This window comes from Magnolia sinica, chromosome 12 (genome assembly GCF_029962835.1).
Source record: "Magnolia sinica isolate HGM2019 chromosome 12, MsV1, whole genome shotgun sequence".
Lineage (NCBI taxonomy): Eukaryota > Viridiplantae > Streptophyta > Magnoliopsida > Magnoliales > Magnoliaceae > Magnolia > Magnolia sinica.
In genome coordinates, this window is record NC_080584.1 from 12,935,604 (window position 1) to 12,956,870 (window position 21,267).

A 21,267-nucleotide genomic window follows, 5' to 3' on the forward strand; every position below is an offset into this window, starting at 1 on the left:
GGACACTCTTTAGTCAATTCAAAGCCAACAGCTAGTAAGATGGCCACATCGATGGACCTACTGAAGAGTAATTAAATTAGAGTTCATGAGGATAAGTAAGAAAAGATGCTACTACCAGCTACTAAATAAACGACTGGAGTTAAGAGTTCAATAGGTCAAGTAAGAAAAGGATAATACTCCCAGCTACTAAATAAACGGGTGAGCACGTGGAATTGTTCTAGCACAGAAATAACTAGGGTTAAAAAAATATATATTATATGAGGTGACTCTTGTAAAAACACATCTATATATTAAAGGATTCTGGGATTTTAAGTTCTATAGCTACAGTACACCTGTGCCTGGACTGATGAAAAGGTCCATGCCAAAATCTCCATCTCATACACTGCTTGCCTTTTGCTTCTGGTGCATACGCCTCTTGTGTTTGGTGGAGAGATGCAAAGTTCAAGCTGGAACTAATTTTACAACAGACCCAGATGAAGGTATGCATTCTTAGAATTTCAATCTCTATTATGAAAATTTAGAGTTTCATCTTAACATGAACTCTATTTTCTCTTGTTCTGAATCATTTGATTGAAACCAAGTGTCACTTTGTTTTGATATATTTTCTTTTACTTAATGAAGTAGAAATGTGAATTATCTGAGATCTTAGCCACTAGGAGCCTTGGCTCTTGCTGCTGGTCTCATACCTAGAAAAAGGACCAGGCTTCTCTTAGGTTGGCTGCTGGCATTTCTTATGAATCCTGTGCTGAACAGGATACGATATGTAGGCAACTCCAATTAATTGGAACATGGCTTTGATGACATGAAGGCAATCAAGTTGAAATTGAATTATTATTATTTTTCCCATGCGTCAAGGCATCAGATGGAGCAAAATGCAATCACGACCATCCATCTTCTGGTCTGTACTATATATGGGCCATGGACCAAAAGTTGCCTCAATTGGACAACTGTAAGTATCTGGGGATTGCACTTTTACCCAGTTGCCTCTCATTTTTCATCATTTTTTTTTTTCCTGTGACCATTTGTTTTTAGATCAAGTGGGTGGTGCAATTTCTTGGGGATTGAGTCCCATCGGTGCTGTGGGCCATCAGATAGATGTTTTGTATCTTCCATACACCACATGCATAGCGGTGGAATCTAAAATTTCTTTTTCATATATATATATATATATATATTTTAATACCAAAATAATGCTTAAGGCTTTTTTTTTTTTTTGGGTTAAATCTAAAGTTTGAAATCTGAATTTAAAGTCTGAAAACTATCCGGTAACTATCCAAAAGAGAGGCTAAAGTCTAAAAATTAAGTATTGAATTTGAAACAATCTGTTTGTTAACAAATGTCTGAAATATGTTAATTTGATACATTTTTTAATTCTCTAAATGTGGGCCCACCATAATTTATTTTATTTACATTCACACTGTTCATCCATTTGACAACTCATTTTATGACATGATCCTAAAAACGAAGTAGATCCAAATCTTAGGCGGACTAAACCACATGAAGTAGTCGTGATTAACCATTAAAAACTTCTCATGGGCCATGAAAGTTTTGGATTAGTATTTGTGTAGTCCCTTTGTGCAGGTCTTTGTGACCTTACTGACAGGTTGGATGGAAAATAAACATTACTCCCCAGGATGTTCTTAATGGTGGGTATTCAATCACCTCTTTTTCCCATGACGTGGTCCACATAAGATTTGTATTTACTTCATTTGTTGGATCTTGATATAAAACTCTTGTGGTGTGGTCCACGAAATATACGCTCCTTGCAGCTTCTCAGGTGGGTCCATCGTTTCAACCAATTTCAGCTTTTGGTGATCCCATGACTTAGTGAAGCCAACACATCACCGAGGTGGCATCCGGCACACCACAAAATAAGCTTCTACTAAAATCAGATGTTGATTCCTACCAAAGGTTTCAACTGGAATTTTGTGCCAGAATATAGGTGGGCACCACTGTGATGTTTGTAAGAAATCCACTCCATTCATCCATTTTTATAGATCATGTTATGACATGAGGCTAAAAATGAGGCAAATCTAAGACACATGTTGGCCACATGATAAGAAACAATGGGAATTGCCGTTGAAAACTTTCTCAGGACCATAGAAGGATCTAATCAAGTTGATATCTGTGTTTTCCCTTCGTCTAGGTCTGTGTGACCTACTCAACAGATGCTAAATAAACGTAATAGTGAGCCCCGGAAGTTGTTAATGGTGAGTGTTCAATCACCACTATTTTCTTGTGGTATAGTCTATTAAAGATTTGGATCAATCTGGTTTTTTAGCTAATACCATAACATGACATGGAAAAATACATGGGCAGCATGGATAAAACACATACACCATGGTGGGGCCATTGGATTTGCATATCCAATCCATCCATATGGTATATACAAACGTAGATAAAAGTATTTGGGTGTCGTTGGCATGTTTGGGTGTCCACGAAATCGCAAGTGATCACATCCATGGTCCGGGGAAAGATGCTTAGGCTGCGTTTGGATGCATTATAGAATTGGATTGCACTAATTACTTGAACTGTCCCAATGATCCAATTGGCGGATATCAAATGGATGAATAGAAATAAAACATCAACAGTACAAATTCAACTAGAAAAACAAGATGATAAAGTTGGTTAGATCAGCTCTAGTTTCGACCAATTTTAAATCGAAGTGGGACCCAAGATTTGAATGGTCCGGATGGGAAAATATGGACACTTTGTACGGTGAATGAGATACCAAAACATAAAAATGGTCAATTATCACGTGGCTGAGCGGGATTCGGCTTTTGAAATTTTCTTTGCATTATCTTAATCAAACAAATCGTGTGGCCTACGGAGTCCAAAATAAAGCTGTGGACTGCATACCTTCCGAGTCTGTGATGCTGACCTGGTGCAATGGAGCTGTTCAATTGGACTGTGGCCCACCTACATGACTATGGCTGATATCGATGTTTTAAGAACCGGACGAGAGGATCCGTGGTCCACGCGCATGTTGTGCAAGGAATCTCAGCTACGCGCAACCACATGAGCCAAAGTAGCACATGGGCATGCTATCCTAGCTATCCATGGAATTGGATTTACTATTTAGAGATTTGTAGGACATCTCCCATCCACTGTTCATGATACTTGATGGACGGTCTTGATCATTGAACCATGGCTCAGCATTTATAGAATCATGCACGGGCTGATGAGCAGGAGGTACTATGGGGTCTTTATCATGAAATCGGACTGCGGACTGAGTTACTCGGTAAGATCTTATCGTACTGAGTAAACTCAGTTGAGCCCACCATGAAGGTATGTAGTTTATCCTCGCTGTCCATCAGTTATTTTCCATATCATTTTTGGGGTTGAGGTTAAAATTGAAACATATCCAAACCTCAAGTGGACCACACCACAGGTAACACGGGGAATAATAATTTCTACCGTTGAAACCTTGATCGGGCGCACAGTAATGGTTATTTGTCATCCTGCCTGTTCATAAGATCACACAGACATGGACCCACTGAGTTTTCGAAGTAGTTACTCGATACGCAATCCGCTACCCTTTCTCATCAGCAACCGTACCAGCGGGGAAAATAGGAAGCGGAATGGCTGGTGTACTTCGTGTCGTGTGAAGACGACCACAGACGGTCCTCGAGCTCCGAGTTGGACGAACGGTTCAAAGGAGATCAAAGTTATATAGCCCCCAAAATGATGTATTTATTATATCCACACCGTTCATCTATATTTTGAGATCATTTTAGAGAATGAGGCTACTCATATAAAATGCTCAACTGGACCACACCACAAATAGCAGCAGGGATAGAAATCGGATTGCATACTGAGTTATTCAGTATGCTGTCATCGTACCGAGTAAACTCTGTTAGGTCCACTGTGAATGCATGTGGTTTATCCACGCTGTACATCAGTTTTTTTCCACATCATTTTAAGGGTTGAACTCAAAATTGGAGCATATCCAAAGCTCAAGTGGACCATACCACAGGAACAGTGGAACTATTGATTTCCACCGTTGAAACCTTTCTAAGGCCTCCAGTAATGTTTATATGTCATCCAATTGGTTCATAAGATCACAAAGACACGGATAAAGTGAAGATACAAATATCTGCTTGATATAAAAATTCTGTGACCTTCAAGAACTTTTCAAAGGTAAACGTTAAATTCACACTATTTCTAGTTGTGTGGGCCACGTGAGATTTGGATATTCTTAATTTTAAGGATAATGATCTAAAATTATCTGATAAATTGGATATATGGAGTGGATAAAATGCAGTGGGACCCATAGAGTTTCCGCAGGGATAATGCATGATTCTCACTGTTAAAACATTCAAAGGGCCCAAAATAACGTTTATTTTCTATCCAATCAGATCTTAAGCTCAAAAATACCTGGATGAATGAGAAAAACAAATATCATATTGATCCAAAACTTCCGTGATCCCAAAAGGGTTTCAAAGGTGGATGTTCAATCTTCCACTACTTTTTGAATTTTCTATCCAATCAGGTCTTAAGCTCAAAAATACCTGGATGAATAGGAAAAACAAATATCTCTTGATGGATGGAAAGAACTTGCTTACATCAATACACCAGCTATATAGCTGGTGTGTGGTACACCAGCCAATCCGCTTCCCGGAAAATATACAAACGGTGCATATGAGGGCCCGCCATTGATGGGACAAAAAAACACAACATTGGATCATATGAACCTGATTATCATTTAATTGTGTTCCGGTAATGATATCATGCTGTGGAACATTAGTTACCATAAGTTCGAGATTATGGGACCCACTATTATGTGCAAGTTCTGTCCAACCAGTCCATTACATGCAGCCCCCAACTATAGGCTTAGTCACAAAATTCAGCCTGATCCATGACTCAGGTGGGCCACAACAAAGGGAATAATGGGGGACGATGGGGATGCGTGCCAAATGGAATGTGGGGCGGAGGATGTTGTTTCTATGTCATCCAACCTGGTCATCATGTGAATCCTACTAAGATGAAGGGATAATACAGATACCAACCTATTCTTAAATTTAGATGAGCTACAACAAATGAAAAGGTAGGTTTTAGGGGTGATTGTCCATTCCCCCTCCCATATCCAGCTGAGTTTTTGTTGTGGATGATTCCTCGGACGTGTAGTGCCCACGAGGAGTTGCACCAGATACATATTCTCTGTTCTAAATGCACATCACTGGTGAGCCCTACAGTTGGAACATATGGTTGTTTCAACTCCTTTCCCAAATTTTCTCCGACTCAACTGCCGTTTGATGGCCCCCATGGGCTTATTATAATAATTTTTGTTTTTTGTTTTTTTTCCCTGTGTGTGGACAGAGAGGGCTCTTAATGCCATTTTCCAATATTGGGGTCTTTCTGATACTTCTGATGACTGGAACATAAGTGGAGACCCATGTAGTGGGACTGCCGTTGATCTATCAATTAGACTCAGCAACCCTGGGATCAAATGTGATTGCCAATCCAACGGTGGAGGCACCTGCCACATAACCGTAATGTACGTGCACACTCTCAGATATGCCAACTTGGTACGAAAATATGATTAATCAAGTGGACCATCTGGTGGGTCTTGCCTGTTTAGGATTTCCTGATCAATTTGATGGCTCATCCATAGAGGGAACCACCAGATGAATGGCTTAGATTATTGAGGATATATGCCACGTGTGCTTAAAGGGTTAGCGGACTACCAGTTCAGGTATTCCTTTGGATCATACTTATATTTGCACTTCTTACTTTCAGGAGTGTGCGGGGGTACTCGGCAGAGAGACGGCGGGTAATTCCTGAAGAGCTCCAGAACCTGACATACCTTACAAATTTGTACGGATCTTCCCTCCTTTTATAGGTTGTTATTACTGGGGTACTTGTTTGAGAAACGGTTTGATGCTCTGGCAGAATGCTGTAGTTTAAACTCAGGCATTAAGATTTTGTAAAACTGGAGTATGAGTAACTAAGATTAACCGTCCAAATATTAGGACCAGTTTAAATGGATTTTGGATCAAAACTTAGGCATTTTAAGCTTCTTTTATGGCATGAGCCTAAAAATGAGGTAGATCCAAAACTTATGTGGCCCCAAAGAAGTTTTCAACAGTAAGTATTCAATCCCCATTACTTTCTATGGTGAGGTCCACTTAAGCTTTAGATCTACCTATTTTTCGGCCCATGCTCTAAAATGATCTCAAAAAATGGGTGGACGGTGTGGATATAGCCCACACATCATGATGGAACCTGCACAACTTGCTAACATTGAGTAAAATTAGCACGGGACCGAATAAGATTCCATCTAACCTACTTGGGTACTTGCTTGAGAAACGGTTTGATGCTCTGGCAGAGTGCTGTAGTTTAAACTCAGGCATTAAGATTTTGTAAAACTGGAGTATGAGTAACTAAGATTAACCGTCCAAATATTAGGACCAGTTTAAATGGATTTTGGATCAAAACTTAGGCATTTTAAGCTTCTTGAGTGGCCGCTTGGTGGATATTTAATGCAGAGCTGAAATGAAAGTCATTCAATGGTCTGAATTCTAAGGAAAAGTATTCATTAATCAAAGGTTATGATCATTCAATCAATCCAACTTTAAAGAAGAAATTATCTTCACTGGGTCTTTATTTTCGGCCGTTTTCTTTGAGTTACTACATGCCACGTGTACACATTCTAGGTGGCTAAGTAGGGGTGATCACAATGTCGCAGAGAAAGTATCGGACCCGGCTACCTACTGTGCCATCTGGTCTCGAGTCGAGTCGTGACTCACCCAAGTATGGAGTGAATTTACCTGACTCGCACCAGTGAGGGGTGACTCATGGTGTGGAACTGGATGGGTCAGACCGAGTCCAAATCAACTTAGACGAGACGCATTTGTCTCTTTTGATTCATTTAAAAGATTGACCCGGTTAGTTATCGGACTGGGTAGGGTTAAGCTCATTGGTCTTAATATCTGAAAAGGATGAGCCAGGGATGCTCACCGGCGGATCTTGGATTGGCTTAGGCCCGGATTCCAAACTGTTTCGGTCACGCCAGACAGTGGGGTCAGCCTATTTACATGCAAACTCAGGCTAAATTTTTTAATCATCGCCCTCCTTAGTCCTAAGCTCAGGCCTACTATGTTATTGGCCCGGGAATTCAATGGATCTAATCATGGAGTGGTTTACACATGTAAAAAAGAATCGAATGGCCAGGGAAATTGACCGATGGTAAACATTCAACGCACATGTGTGGCCCATTAATTTAGAGGTAAAGCTTTGTTAGTTTAATGTGTGGAATCTACGAAATGGTTTTGGTATTGTACACGTGTCATGTGTCACCGAGTGTTTTCTACGTATCGCAGGACTCTGTCAGATGGTAGAATGGAGGGCTCCCTGCCATCATTTATCGGTAAATTTAGGCACCTGCGCCACCTGTAAGTATCGAATTTCTCTCCCAGCAAAATATCTGCTGTTGCTGTTAGGCAATCTGGATCACTAATTAATTTCACCCAAACCTCTGAAACATTCATGGATCATCTGATTTTTGGATGGTCCGGAGCCGTCTGATTTTTCCCTTCAAATTTGGAACTCACGTTAATTTACTTGTAACCGTTCATCTGATAAAGCATCAATTGCACTGTTAGAATAACTTGATCAGCTCTATTTTAGATATATGCTCCCATTCAAAGTTTTCCCACAATTTTGATGGTCTGGATAGCTGCACATGAGTGCCACATAGTAGGTGGATAAGTCACCACCACTTTCCTAATGGCGGCTAACTATTACAGTAATTTGTATCCGGTGCAACCAGTTGTATCTTATAAAGATTTACACCTTCATACACGGTGATAAGTCCGATGGTTGATCTGTTGAGCCTGGCAGGGAATTTGCCACACCAAAAAGTACTGCACCAGTCGGGATGACCCTGGCCATTGATTTCAAGGACTTTCGAGGATGGTAATGGACAGTTATAAATAGAAGTCCACCAATTCCTTCAATTTGTGGCTAGGATGCACCCAACGCAACGTGTCTTTTATATATAAATCATCTGCAGACCGTCCTAATCATGGACCCCTTCTTGATGGCTCATACACCAAAACTCACTTGAGTGGAAAATCATATCTAATTTTCCAACCGTCGAATATGAAAATCGGACCAGTTTCTTTCTGACCGTAAATTTGTAGCCTCCCGTTGGATGGTTAGGATTATCTGTCCAGCATCATTTGGAATATCACGATTGATCTCTATGGGATGTCAAATGAACAACACAAATCTTATCCATCTATATGCAATCGCATATCCTACAGTGGCATACGGTGTAGGATCCCCGTATTTCGTCGGCTGATGACTTTGTGTAGATCTTCTGGTCTAAAAATCAGGCCTTTTCAACGTTGGGGTAGTTACGCAACAAATGGATGGCTGGAAAAAAAAAAAATTGTAATCAAAGCTGCGGTCGTGTAGAGATGGACAAGGCTCTATACATGTGTGGATGATCAAAACCATGGTTGGGCATGTCTGCAATGGATGAGGCTGGTCATCCTTTCACAACCATTCAGTACTTCACATGATTAAACTATAGTCCATGGAATCTGTACCGTATATCAGACCACCGTCAGTGATCGGAAGTTCATAACCATTTATCGGAACTTGGGATACCACCGTCGAAACTTCAACATGAACTGTCTGAATCGTTCAGGTAGTGGGGCACATCTTGTCGTGAAGCCACATCATTCCCGCCAAGATGCCACTTCTGTGGGGGAATCTAAACCATTCAAACTTGTAGGCCCCACCGTCGATATACCTAACACAAAAATCAGGCCAAACCTTTCACCAGGTGGGCCGCACTGTTGAAATGAGTAGATAACCGATGGTCTGACTCAACATTCAGGCATGGCCAATTTAATGATCGGAGCAGCATGATTTTTGAAGCTAGATGATCTTCATCATGGGGCCTAACATTGGCATGGTGCGGATTTTCTACACAAGTGGCATGTTAACACGAAAGGTCTCGCTGCACCACAAGTAAGCTTATTTCCAGCTGCACCTTCACTTCTTAGATGATAGAAAAATGACGAAGGTTACTGCAGGGTTTCCAATTATTCTTAGGATTTAATTATTAACTTTTAAGGCTACAAGCCAAATAACTATTCTGGTTTCCTCTAACTTGATAAATAATCATAATTTTTAGCCATTGATAAATAACAAAACATAATTAATTATTCATTTACAGGGATATAAGCTACAGTAACTTCAATGGTTCGCTCCCACATGAGATAGGGACTTTGCCAAGTCTGGAGCACTTGTAAGTTATGTTATGTTATGTTATTTATTTATTTATTCTTCTTTGGAAGTCTCATGTATATGTTTGAAAATTTTAATTTTCCAACCAACTTCATAGTTATTAATAGGCATCATTTTTTATTTTCTTCTTTTGTCTTTTTGAGAAGGTTTAAGTCCTACCGGTTTTACCAGTTAGACAATAAGCTATATTATCTACCCAATGAATTATTTCCATCTCATCATGTCCTTATAACATCCAACCTTACTAAGAGGTTGGCTGGAGGATAGCCTTGTACCAAAATCATTCCCATTGATTCATTAGGTGTGCTAGAACAAAAACAATTTTTAGCATTGGTAATAACAAAATCTAATTAGTTATTTATTTTCAAACATATTAAAGCTACAATATGTTCAGAGGTTACCAACAACAGTTAGTTTTGGACCTTTTTTTTTTTTTTTTTTTTTTTTGTTAGTTCTATTTAATTATTTTTCTTTAGAAATGTCATATGATGTTTTTGGAATTTTGAATTTGCTAACCAACTTAGTAGTGCTTATTATACAGTAATTTACTTTTTTTCCTTTTCTTTTCAAGTAGGTTTCAAGTTCACCTAGTTGGACAATAAGTTATTATCATGTCCTAATGACATCCAATCCTCCTAATAGGTGAGGATTGCCTTGCATGAAAATCATTCTCATCCACTCACTAGGTGGGCCAGACTGAAACAATAAATTTTAGCAATTGATAAATAACAAAATATAATTAATTAATTTTTTTCAGGGATATAAAGAGAGCTGGCTTCAAGGGTTTGCTCCCACCCGAGCTGGGGAATCTGTCAAGGCTGCAACAACTGTAATTATGTTTTTTTTTTTTTAAATTATTCTTCTTCAGAAATGCCGATGATATGTTTAGAATTTTGAATTTTCCAACCAACTTAGTTGTAACTCATAAGCGGCAGTTTTATTTTCTTTTTTTACTTTTTGAGAAGTTTTCCAGTCCGAATCAATTGGACTATAAATTACTGTCCACCTCCTGAATTAAGTTCCAACCTATAATGTCAGTGTGACATCCAACCATTCCAATAGGTTGGCTGCACCATGAGGATAGCCTTGAACTAAAATCATTTCCATCCACTCTTTAATAGTGGCACACCATAACAACAATTTTTAGCCGCTGATAGACGACAACAAATAATTATTTATTCATTTTCAGGGATATAAGCTTCAATGGCTTCAACGGTTTGCTCCCACCTGAGCTGGGGAATTTGTCAAGTTTGCAAGAACTGTAAGTTTTGACTTTGTTTTTCTAATTGTATTTAATTATTCTTTTTAAGAAATGCCATATGATGTGTTTAGAATTTCAAAATTTCCACCCAACTTGATAGTAATTATTATATGATAATCTTATTTTCTTCTTTTTCATTCTAATTTTCTAGTCCAACCAGTTGGACCATTAGTTATTCTCTGGTCAATGACTTATTTCCAACCTATTATGTGGACTCTAGTTTTTGTAAGTAATAATAATAATAAATAAATAAATATTAATCTTTATTTTTATTTGGTTTTCTATAAGCAAGTGGTACAGAAATCACGGTGTATGCATATGTCAGATTGAACTTCTGTTGAGATGGTTTGAGCATTCCTCTAGCTGTTAATCACACAAGAGACATCTACAATTGGATTGATGATCTATGCCTGTTTTTCACAGATACATGAGGGGCATCGGGCTAAGTGGTGAGATTCCTTCAACATTTGCTAAGTTGAGAAACATAAAGATCTGGTAAGAACTTAATGATTATATGAAGAATCATAGGCCCCCAACTTCGATTGCTCTTAATGGGCATTAAAATGGAAAAAAACTTCATAATTGTCTGAATTAAACAGATCACTAATGCCCATTATCCAGAGCTTAGGATTGTTGGATCCATCTGATTTTGGAGTTATGACTCATTTACTGTGGGCCCCATAATTTTGGACAGTTCAATTTTAGTTACTTATATGGCATGTTTATCATTTCTCATCCCTTAATTTGTTAATATTTATGATGGAAAATCTTATTGGATTTCAGGTCGGCATCTGGTAGCCAGTTGACAAAGATACCTAATTTCATTGGGAATTGGAATCTTACCGATTTGTAAGCTATACTTACATTTCCTAAACTCAGCATAACTCCTATCTTCTCATTGATTGCTAACAAGGTCTCCAACGAGACACCGGTGGTGGATTTGAATTCTATCCACGTTCAAACTAGGTTTGCTGCCGCATCCTCCTGTAAATGTGGATAGGGATTCCCGCCATGTCCAAAGCACGGCCATCCAGTGGGCCACACATCTATGTCGAATGGAAGTCGGATTGCGTACTGAGTTACTTAGTACTATTAATCATATTAAGTAAACTCCCTTGGTCCTACTGTGAATTCATGTGGTTTATCCATGCTGTTCATCCATTTTTTCAGCTCATTTTAAGGGAGGAGCCTAAAATTGAAGCATATCCAAAGCTCAAGTAGACCACACTAGAAGAAACAATAGAGTAATGATCTCCACTGTTAAAACCTTCTCAGGGCCTCCAGTGACGTTTATTTGTCATCCAACGTATTCATAAGATCACCCAGACATGGATGAAGGGAAAACACACATATCAGTTTGATCCAAAACTTCTATGGCCCTCAGGAATTTTTCAGCAAAGGACGTTCAATTCACACTTTTTCTGGTGGAGTGGTCCAATTAAGCTTTTCATATACATCATTTTTGGGCTCAAGCTCTAAAATTATATGATAAAATGGATGAACAAAGTGGATGAAATACATAAATCACATGGTGCCCCCATGGACTTTACTCAGTAGGCTCAGCGTATCCAATCCGCTTCCTGTTAATTAGCGTGGATAACTGGTCATTTTTTTAGCTGCAAGTGGGACCTATCATATATATGAGCAGCTTGGCAGGTGGCAGACCTCGTTTTACTTGATTTGCCATGGAATAAAGTGAGTCAAATGTTTTGTATGGTTTATTTTGAGTTAATGCATGCCACATGTACACATTGCAAGTACCTGAGTATAGATATTCCTTATTCCTAGCTAGGGTTGTACATTGAACCGATTGAGTGGAGGTGGGCCAAGCTTGGCTTGACTCATCCGTGCTCTCTTTGAATTTGAGCTCACCCTTAAGTTTACCATTAGAGCTTGTCTTGTCTGATAAACTTTTTGAGGCAAGCTCAAGACAAGTTAGTAAATCGGGTCAAGGTGAACTTACTCCCGGCTCAATCCAACCCAACCCAACCCAACCCAATCCAGTTCCAACCCAACCCTCAAATCAAATATTCATAATCTCAAAATTTTATATTTTCAAACAATTATAAAAATAAAATAAAATCAAAGAATAGATTTAGATAGAAGTATACTACTCTTGAAATAGAGAAATAAAGCTTAGGCACAGTTGGTTGGATAAGGAAAGAAAAATGTAAAAAAAAAAGTGAGAGAAAGAGTAGTGTGTGTATAAAAGTTTCGACATGATGAAAGTTTCGACATACATCATGGTGGGGCCCACACAGCTCGACCTCATTGGAAGTTCCAATGAGCTCATAGAACGTTTTCCATATATATATATATATATATATATATATATATATATATATATATATATATATATATATATATATATATGTTGATGCAAAAAACTGGAGTGTCCTCCTCTGTCCTATCACCTGCACAAGAATGAGACGAAAGAATCTGGCTAGAGCCGGGGACCCTCCAATGCTAAAGTCATGACTAAGATCGTTTAGAAGGGTTTTTAAGGAGAGTTTTTGCGTACCTTTCACCTTGGAAATCTCCTGTATTTTTAGGAAGGGGAGGATCCCATCGTGCCAGGATTCTTTCCCTTATATCTTGGGGATTCGACATCAATCCGTTTTAGGACTCCAGCTAATTTCGAGATCTTCGGGATCGGGGATCCTTTTACTAGATCTTCAGGAAGGTATTTTGAGAAGGTATTTTACTTTACACCGTCTCTACCTTGCTCGAATCGGGCTCAGCTGGCTCTATTGCTGAGTGAGTTTCAGCCGGCTATAAAGGGTAGAGCTACTTGCCTTTTATCGGATGAGATGAAACTAATTCGTAATCAGTGTACTTTCTTAATCCGATAGCCGACTCTATAACTGACTTAAAGATGGGTCGGTTCAATAGTTGGTCAGGTGACTTTTGAACTTTGGGCCTTAATCGGCCTATTTGGACATTGCTGCCCCATTTTCCGAGTCAACTTTATGCATCTCATAGATTCTGCCTTATGGCTCTCGACTTTGTAAGTCTCGGTCGGGATTCATTCCTTATAATCTGAGCCAAGTCTCTCCTTTAGGCGTTGGCATGCTTGCCTCGGGATCCTGGGCAGTGTCAGTAGAGTTGGTCCATTCCATAACCGAGTCTTTAGACTCGTCTTATTTTTTCCCAACAGTAAGCCCCCTACTCCTTGTATCAACTTTGTTGATGCTAAGGAGTAGAGAGTTATTGAGTCGGCTTGAGTTGGGACCGACTTTATGATGGAACATTTAATACTCGCAGGAGTCCTGTATCTTTCAGAACACGCGCCGATTCGTTGATCGAAACTGCACGAGCGAGAATCCGTTAGAACGTTTTTCCATCTTATGAGAGCCAGACACGTGGTGAGGACGGCGCTCGCGTCATCCGAAGTGCGCCACGTGTCGGGCGAGGGAGTTGAAGCGGTCGTCGACTCGAATCCTCTTTAAATGTCCTTGCCACATGGCATGGCTATAAAAGGGGGAGCGGGACGCTCTCCTCCCATTTTCGCACACGCGTTTTCCTTCCCGATTTTTGTTTTTACCATTTTCATCATTCTCCGTCATTTTCGACTTCCGTTTTCGATTTTCTCTTCCACGTCCACCTCTTTCTCCATCATTCTTGCTATCTCCGGTGAGTTTTTAACTCCCTCCATCCCTTTCGTTTTCAATTTTAGCAGCAATGCAAGGTTCCCTTAGTCCCCGGGAAGGAGCTTCCAGTGATGAAGGTGAAGCGAGGCGTCTTTGGGACATTTTAAAATCACCTTCGCTATTGACTCAGATGGCTCTAAACGCCAATGCAGCTTTCTAGCATTCCGAAAGGGCGACTGGAATTTTGACGGAGCGCCCTGATTCTGTAGGTCCTTCCTCTCGCGGAGGGGCGTCGTTGGCGACTGCCCCTGGCAGGCCTAATCCTCTTGGGGAGGAAACAAAGGAAGAGGACGAGGTAGCTAAAGGTGTCAATGAGTCGATCTCTGCCCGGAGATCGACAAATGCTGCTGAGTCGGTGGTCGAGGGAGGGGAGGCTGAAGATGAGCAGAAGGGTCCCGTTCCCTCGGTTTTAACCGAGGCGGAACTGGACAAGATCAGGGCCGGGTACCATGTCCCGGACTCGGTCATTCTTTGCCTCCCTCTTCCGAGTGAGTTACCCGACCGCCCTCCTGCTGGGATGGTCGTTATTTTCTAAGTCGCTTTACAATGTGGCCTGCATCTGCCCCTTCAGGGGATAGCTCGGGATTTGCTTTCCCAACTCCAGATAGCGCCCGGACAGATAGTTCCCCACGGGTGAAGGTACTTGTTTGGATGTGCGGTGCTATGGGTTGAGATGGAGTAGCCCCCACTGACCGTCTATGAATTCCTCTATCTGTTCCAAGTACGACTGAACTCGCAGCAGCCTGGTTGGTACTTCTCGTGTGCTTGGCGGAATAAGAGCGGACCTTTGATAACTGACCCTCCTACCTCCAACAAGTATTAGAGAGATAGATGGTTCTGGGCATGTGGCCACTGGGAGACTGCCGAACCAGGGCCCACGAATCTCGTGTTCCCCGGGTGTTCTCCCAAGCAGGTGACTCGGTGCCCTTTCCTTTATCTTCTCATCCTTCTACATCTTTGAGTCTGACTGTGTGTATTTCACAAATATCCTCAAGCAAAGGCCAAAACTCAGAGTCGGTACTTTAGCTCAGATTAAAGATCTGAAGGCGCTGAGTCTGGAGCAACGGTCTTGGAAAAGACTTCTCCAACCGGAGCGTCTTCTTGATTAGGGTTTGGACTCGGCTTTGATAGGTACTTTGTGGCTGTCCTGCTGTATTCCCTTTGATTTTTATTTAACTTGTCCTGCTTTTGTTGTAGAGATGACTGAGGCCCGACCTTTCCTTCGTTCGCCCTCCAAGATGAAGGCCCCTTCGAGGTCAGAGCCTCGGCCCCCAAAGAGGTCGAAGATGGTCTTGAAGGCTAAGGAGCAAACTGCCTAGCTATCCCGACCGTGATAGTTTCCGAATTAGAGGAGGGGGCAGAAGTGGCGGACGTGGTGACTCTCGAGTCCTAGGGAGCTTCTGAGCCAGGACCTGTTGCCGAGCAGGTTTTGGTATAGAGGGAAGAGCAGAGGATGGGGGAGTCCTTAGGAGGGGAGACGATTTAACAGGAGGCATTGGTCTTCCAACGGGCCGTGAAGGACATGGTCCCCTAGGCGATTTCCCATGGGAGCGAAAAGGACTTCGCTACCCTCTTCGCATGTCTCCCAAGGCGGACTCTTTCTCATATGGCGAAGATACTTCTCGAGGTAAGAGTTGGAATTTGCACTTGTTCTGTCAGTTTCTTCAAACTTGATCTAACCTTGCATTTTCCTTTTACAGTTCGCCCCTTATGCGCTCAGGGTTGGCTCGGATCTGGCCAATGCTAAGAAACGGGTAGGGGAGGTGGGAGCACAATTCGCTGCCGTTGTGACTCGACTCAACATAATGACTGACGACTTAGGAGTCGCCAGGAAGGCTGTTGAGGAAACTAGAGCCGAGAGTGCTCGTTTGGCCTCGCAATTGTAAGAGGCATGGGAGGAGAGTCGACAGGATCGTTAGGCCCTCGCTTCTTCTGAAGAAAAGTTGTCTCGGCTCAGGACCGAACGAAGGCTGTCATCGAGCAAGCCAAGGTCCACGCCGTAGCGGCCTTTCTCGAGTCCCTAGAGCACTTGGAGGAGCGGGATCGCTTGTATCAGGACAGTTACATCAAGTGCATATTTTTCTAGACCAAGTCTGTGATCTTTTGTTTGGTTATCTTGACTAATGGTTCGACTTCAGCCCACTTAGTGAAATAATCCATCGCAACAATGACAAATTTGGTCTGACCCTTCCCCTAAGGGAGCAGTCCGATGATGTCAATTCCCTACTGTGCGAAAGTCAGCTCCTCGGGTGGCTGTCTCGGAATGGTCGCGAATCACTAGCACTTGTCGCAAATTTGGACGAGCTTACGACCATCGTGTTGGATGGTCAGCCAATAATACCCTTGTCATAAGACCTTATGTGCAAGCGATCGTCCTCCCGAGTGATTTCTGCAAATCCCTTCGTGGATCTCCCGCAGTACATAATTAGCTTCATCATGATTTAGGTAGCATAGCAAATGAGCGAAGAATCCTTTCTTATATAGTATCCCGTCAAGTATGGTGTACCGGGAGGCTCGGGTTTTCAGTCGTCGAGCCTCGGCGTGATCTTCAGGCAATTTCTCGTTGTCGAGATATTGGACGATCGGATCGAGCCAAGTAGGTTCCGAATCGATCGAATGTACGGTTTAGCTAGGCGGGTCGTCAATGCTCGGATTAGCGACGTACTCGATTGGAACGAACCTAGGTATATCGTCCTCATCAGCAGAGGCAAGTTTTGCCAATAGGTTGGCTTTAGCATTTTCTGTTTGAGGGATCCGAGTGATAGTACATCATTGAAAACCGTCGATCAACTCTTTGGCTTTCTTCATATATGCTTTCAGTTGCTCTTTACATGTTTGATACACGCTAGTAACCTGGTTGACGACCGGCCGCGAGTCACTAAAGACGTTGAGATGAGTAACACCCAGACTGGCTGCTAGTCGAAGACCGAGCAACAGAGCTTTATATTTTGTGATATTGTTTGAGGCTTGAAATCTTAAGTCTTAAGACATATTGCATGTGGGTTTGATCGGGAGTTTCCAAGACGACTCCTACCCTGCTTGCCTTACAGTTGGATGAGCCGTCGATATAAAGGTTCCAGGGGGCTGAGTCGGGCAATGATGCGGGAATAATAACAGTCAGAGGATCGACGGATTCATGTACAAGCTCGGTAGGCAGATTGGTTTACGGAGTGAGTTCATCTATGAAGTCGGCCACAGCCTGTCCTTTAATGGCTATCCTCGGCTTGTACTGGATGTCGAATTCACTGAGCTCGATTGCCCACTTCGTTAGACGGCTGGAAGACTCCAGTTTCTAAAGAACCTGGTGCAACGGGAGGTCTGTTAATACGATGATGGTGCGCTCTTGGAAGTACGTTCAAAGTCATTGTGAAGACACAATTAACATTAGGGCCACTTTCTCTAGGGGTGGATATTGGGTTTCTCTAGGGACATACCGGGATGAGATCTTCTACCGATTGTCCTCGCTCGTGGGTCTTGGCCTGAGGGTCCAATGATTCGATCATGGTTATCTCGGCCGGAGCTTTTACGGCTGTTGCATAGTAGTGCCTTGCATCCTGTTGATCACCTTTGACGACTCCTACTCCCGACTCGGTCGGAAATTTCATGGAGAGATGGTACGTTGACACTACAGCTTGGAGAAGACATAGAGAAGGTCGACTGAGGATGGCATTGTACACTGAAGGTTGGTCGACTATTAAAAAGTCGACCATCACCGTTACCTGATGCGGGGAATTTTCGGCAATAAGTGGCAATGAGATGACCCCTTCGGGGAGGGTTTGTCCACCAGAGAATCCGATCAATGGGGTGTGTACTGGTCGTAATGCCGACCATTCGATGCCCATTTTGTCGAATGCTTGAGTAAACAGTACATCCGCGACGATCCTATATCAACGAGAATACGGAACACCTTGTGATTTGCTATAGTGAGGGTGAGGACTAATGCGTCATCATGCGGATGATAAATACCCGGAGCGTCTTCATCGGTAAACGATATACAATACTTCTCATTTTTCCTTTCTTTCGAAGGCCGAGCTAAAATCAGGATCTTCGATTCAGGTCGACTGATGCTCTTTGCATGATTTTTCCGAACATTATTTCAATCGCCCCCACCTCAGGACCACTGACAATCATTCGGATTTCTTCCGTGGGTCGGTTGTCGCCTGAAAGTTCTTCCGTTGTCCCAGTTCTTTCGACATGTTCTCTGAGACGGCCTTCTCGAATGAGTATCTTGATTTCTTCTTTCAAGTTATAACAGTCACTCGTGTTGTGCCCATGATCGCGATGATAATGACAGTATTTACTTTTATTTCGTCGGTTCAGATTGCTTCGGAGTCTATCGGGCCAGTTAATGAACCCCTTGCCCTTGATTTCCATCAATACCTGCTCCTGTGATTTATTGAACGAGGTGTACATTGAGAATTTGTGGTTAGGCCGCTTACCCGACCTACGCTCATTGTGGGTCCGATCATCTTTACGCTTCTTTCCACTAGCCGAGTCAACTTCCTTTTTTGCTAAGTCTCTGGCCGGGACTTTTACGTTTGAGCGGCCTCACGTAAGATTCGGGTTGCTTCGGTGTCCGCATATTTATCTGACCGAGGTATGAATTCTGCCAGAGTAGTAGGCGGGTTCTTGTCCAAGGATGCGAGAAACAACTTATCTTTGACGCCCTGCATGATCGAGTTGAGGGCTATCTCGTCCGAATGTTTCCGGACCTGAAGCGACTCGAAATTAAAGCGCTTAATATAATCCTTCAGCAACTCTCCTTCTTTCTGAACTATGTTGTTCAAATGCGCAGATGGCTTTACTTTTTTCTTCTCACCAATGAAATTGGTGAGGAAGGCATCGTTGAGCTCTGTGAAGGAGCTAATAGATTTTGGCTCTAATTATTTAAACCAAAGCTGAGCTACGTCGGCTAAAGTGAGGGAGAAGGCTCGGCACATCAAGATATCCGAGGCATCATATAATTCCATATATGACTGAAAGGACTCGATATATTCAAGCTTTGTCGGTAAAAGGCGTAATCTGAGGTAGACGGAATCGTTCCGATAGCCGAGCTTGCGTAATTTTCTCTGTAAACGGAGATGCCTTTACTTCAGGTCTTGTCTGACCTAGATTACGGTTTTGCTTCATGTCCGCGATCTCTTCCTGCACTTCTCTCCGAAAATCCTGAAGGTCAACTTTCTAAGGTTCGTCACTATCAGTCTTGCCTTCAACCAGGGGCCTGCTGCGCCTTCTCCGATCTATTTCATGTAAAAGATTAGTGGAAGGTAGTGGGGCGGTCACGAAATGAGTGGGTGTAGGCTCGGCAGGACCCTGGTGTTGGCTTTGCTAAGGAACAGATCGCGGAGCAACGGGTTGATGGTCAGCGAATTGTTGCGGGGCATCTGCCCGACCGCCACCATGTTGAGGTGGAACTTGCTGGTGATGAATTTGTTCCATTATTTGTTTCATGTAGTTCATATCGGTCTGGAGTTCCTCGACCTCCTTATCTAACCGTCCGTTCTCTCGGTTTCATTGAGTATGCCATGTCGATTATCGGGTCGGTTCTGGGCCCCTTGGGCTCTATTCGTACCCGGCGGGCCTTCTGTTGCCGGTGGTCCAGTGACACTGACCTCATTAGGCTCGTTTTGGACGGTTCTCCTTGTTCTTGCCATTGGAGATTTCGTTGAAGCTTTTGATAGAGCTAGGAAGACGACTTTTCGTATCAAATTCTCACAGACAGCGCTAAACTGTTGATGCAAAAATTCGGTACGTTCTCCCTCGACCTTTTACCTGCACAAGAAGGAGACAAAGGAGACCTTGGCTAGAGTCGGGGACCCTCCGATGCTAAAGTCAGGACTAAGATCATTTAGAAGGGTTTTTAAGGAGAGTTTTTATGTAGCTTTCACCTTGGAAATCTCCTGTATTTATAGGAAGGGAGGATCCCATCGTGCTAGGATTCTTTTCCTGATATCTTGGGGATTCGGCATCAATCCGTTTTAGGATTCCAGCCGATTCCGAGATTTTCGGGATCGGGGATCCTTTTATTAGATTTTCGGGAAGGTATTTTACTTTACACCGTCTCTACCTTGCTCAGATCGGGCTCGGCCGACTCTACTGGTGAGTGAGTCTCGGCCGGTTATAAAGGGTAGAGCTACTTGCCTTCTGTCGGATGAGATGAAACTGATCGTAATCAGTGTATTTTCTTAATCCGATAGCCGACTCTATAACTGATCTAAAGATGAGTCGGTTTTATGGTCGGTCAGGTGGCTTTTGAGCTTTGGGCATTAATCGGCCTCTTTAAATGTTGCTGCCTCATTTTCCGAGTCAACTTTATGCGTCTCATAGATTCTGCCTTATGGCTCTGGACTTTATAAGTCTCGGTCGGGATTCATTCCTTATAATCCGAGCTAAGTCTCTCCTTTAGGTGTTGGCATGCTTGTCTTGAGATTTCGGGCAATGTTAGTAGAATTGGTCCATTCCATAATCATATATATATATATATATATATATATATATATATATATATATATATATATATATATATATATAAGTGTTTCGAGTTGAGTCGAGTCAGTAATGGACCCGTAGGTTTCAACACTAAGTCATGGGCCCGGATACCCATGTGGTATATGTGAAAAATGGTATGAAATCAATACTGGGCTGGACTACCATTCCAACTCATCGGATTTTGAGTTGATTCGTAACTCACCTGAGTTGGAAGTGAATCAGCCTGACTCACCGCAGTCCGGGGTGACTCATGCATGGTGTCGAACTGGATGGGTTTTACTTAGTCCAAATAACTCAGACAAGTCGCATTTAACTCAACTGATTCATCTATCCATGGCCATGTGCAAGTGGGTCGGGACTCAGCATGTGTTTGAAAGATTGGGCCTAATTAGTAAATGGGCTGGGTAGGGGTCAGGCCTATTGTTCTTAATATCTGGCCAGGTCAAGCTCGGGGTGTCAATGGGCCGGGCCTTGAGTTGGCTTCAGCCCGGGTTTTGCAATGTTTGGGCTAGGCCTGACCCTTGAGTCTATTACATGCAAACCCAGGCTAAACTTATTAACCATAGTCCTACTGAGTCCTACGTCCACTCAATTGGGCCACATTTT

The 21,267-nt window shown here is 42.3% G+C and overlaps 1 protein-coding gene across 50 annotated transcripts in view; it reads left to right on the forward strand.

Moving 5' to 3' along the window:
• The first annotated feature begins 266 nt into the window (after nt 1–266).
• LOC131220940 (probable LRR receptor-like serine/threonine-protein kinase At1g56130) overlaps nt 267–21,267 on the forward strand; it is a 149,207-nt gene continuing 128,206 nt past the window's right edge. For 17 of the 50 annotated variants that reach the window (XM_058215941.1, XM_058215913.1, XM_058215942.1 and 14 more), the window contains exons 1-9: nt 269–479; nt 5,320–5,497; nt 5,740–5,817; nt 7,323–7,394; nt 9,191–9,262; nt 10,019–10,090; nt 10,451–10,522; nt 10,946–11,017; nt 11,306–11,371. In XM_058215941.1, coding sequence (XP_058071924.1) covers nt 347–479; nt 5,320–5,497; nt 5,740–5,817; nt 7,323–7,394; nt 9,191–9,262; nt 10,019–10,090; nt 10,451–10,522; nt 10,946–11,017; nt 11,306–11,371 — 815 coding nt within the window. In that variant the 5' untranslated portion in view covers nt 269–346. The other 33 variants (XM_058215904.1, XM_058215907.1, XM_058215906.1 and 30 more) reach the window with 18 other exon arrangements.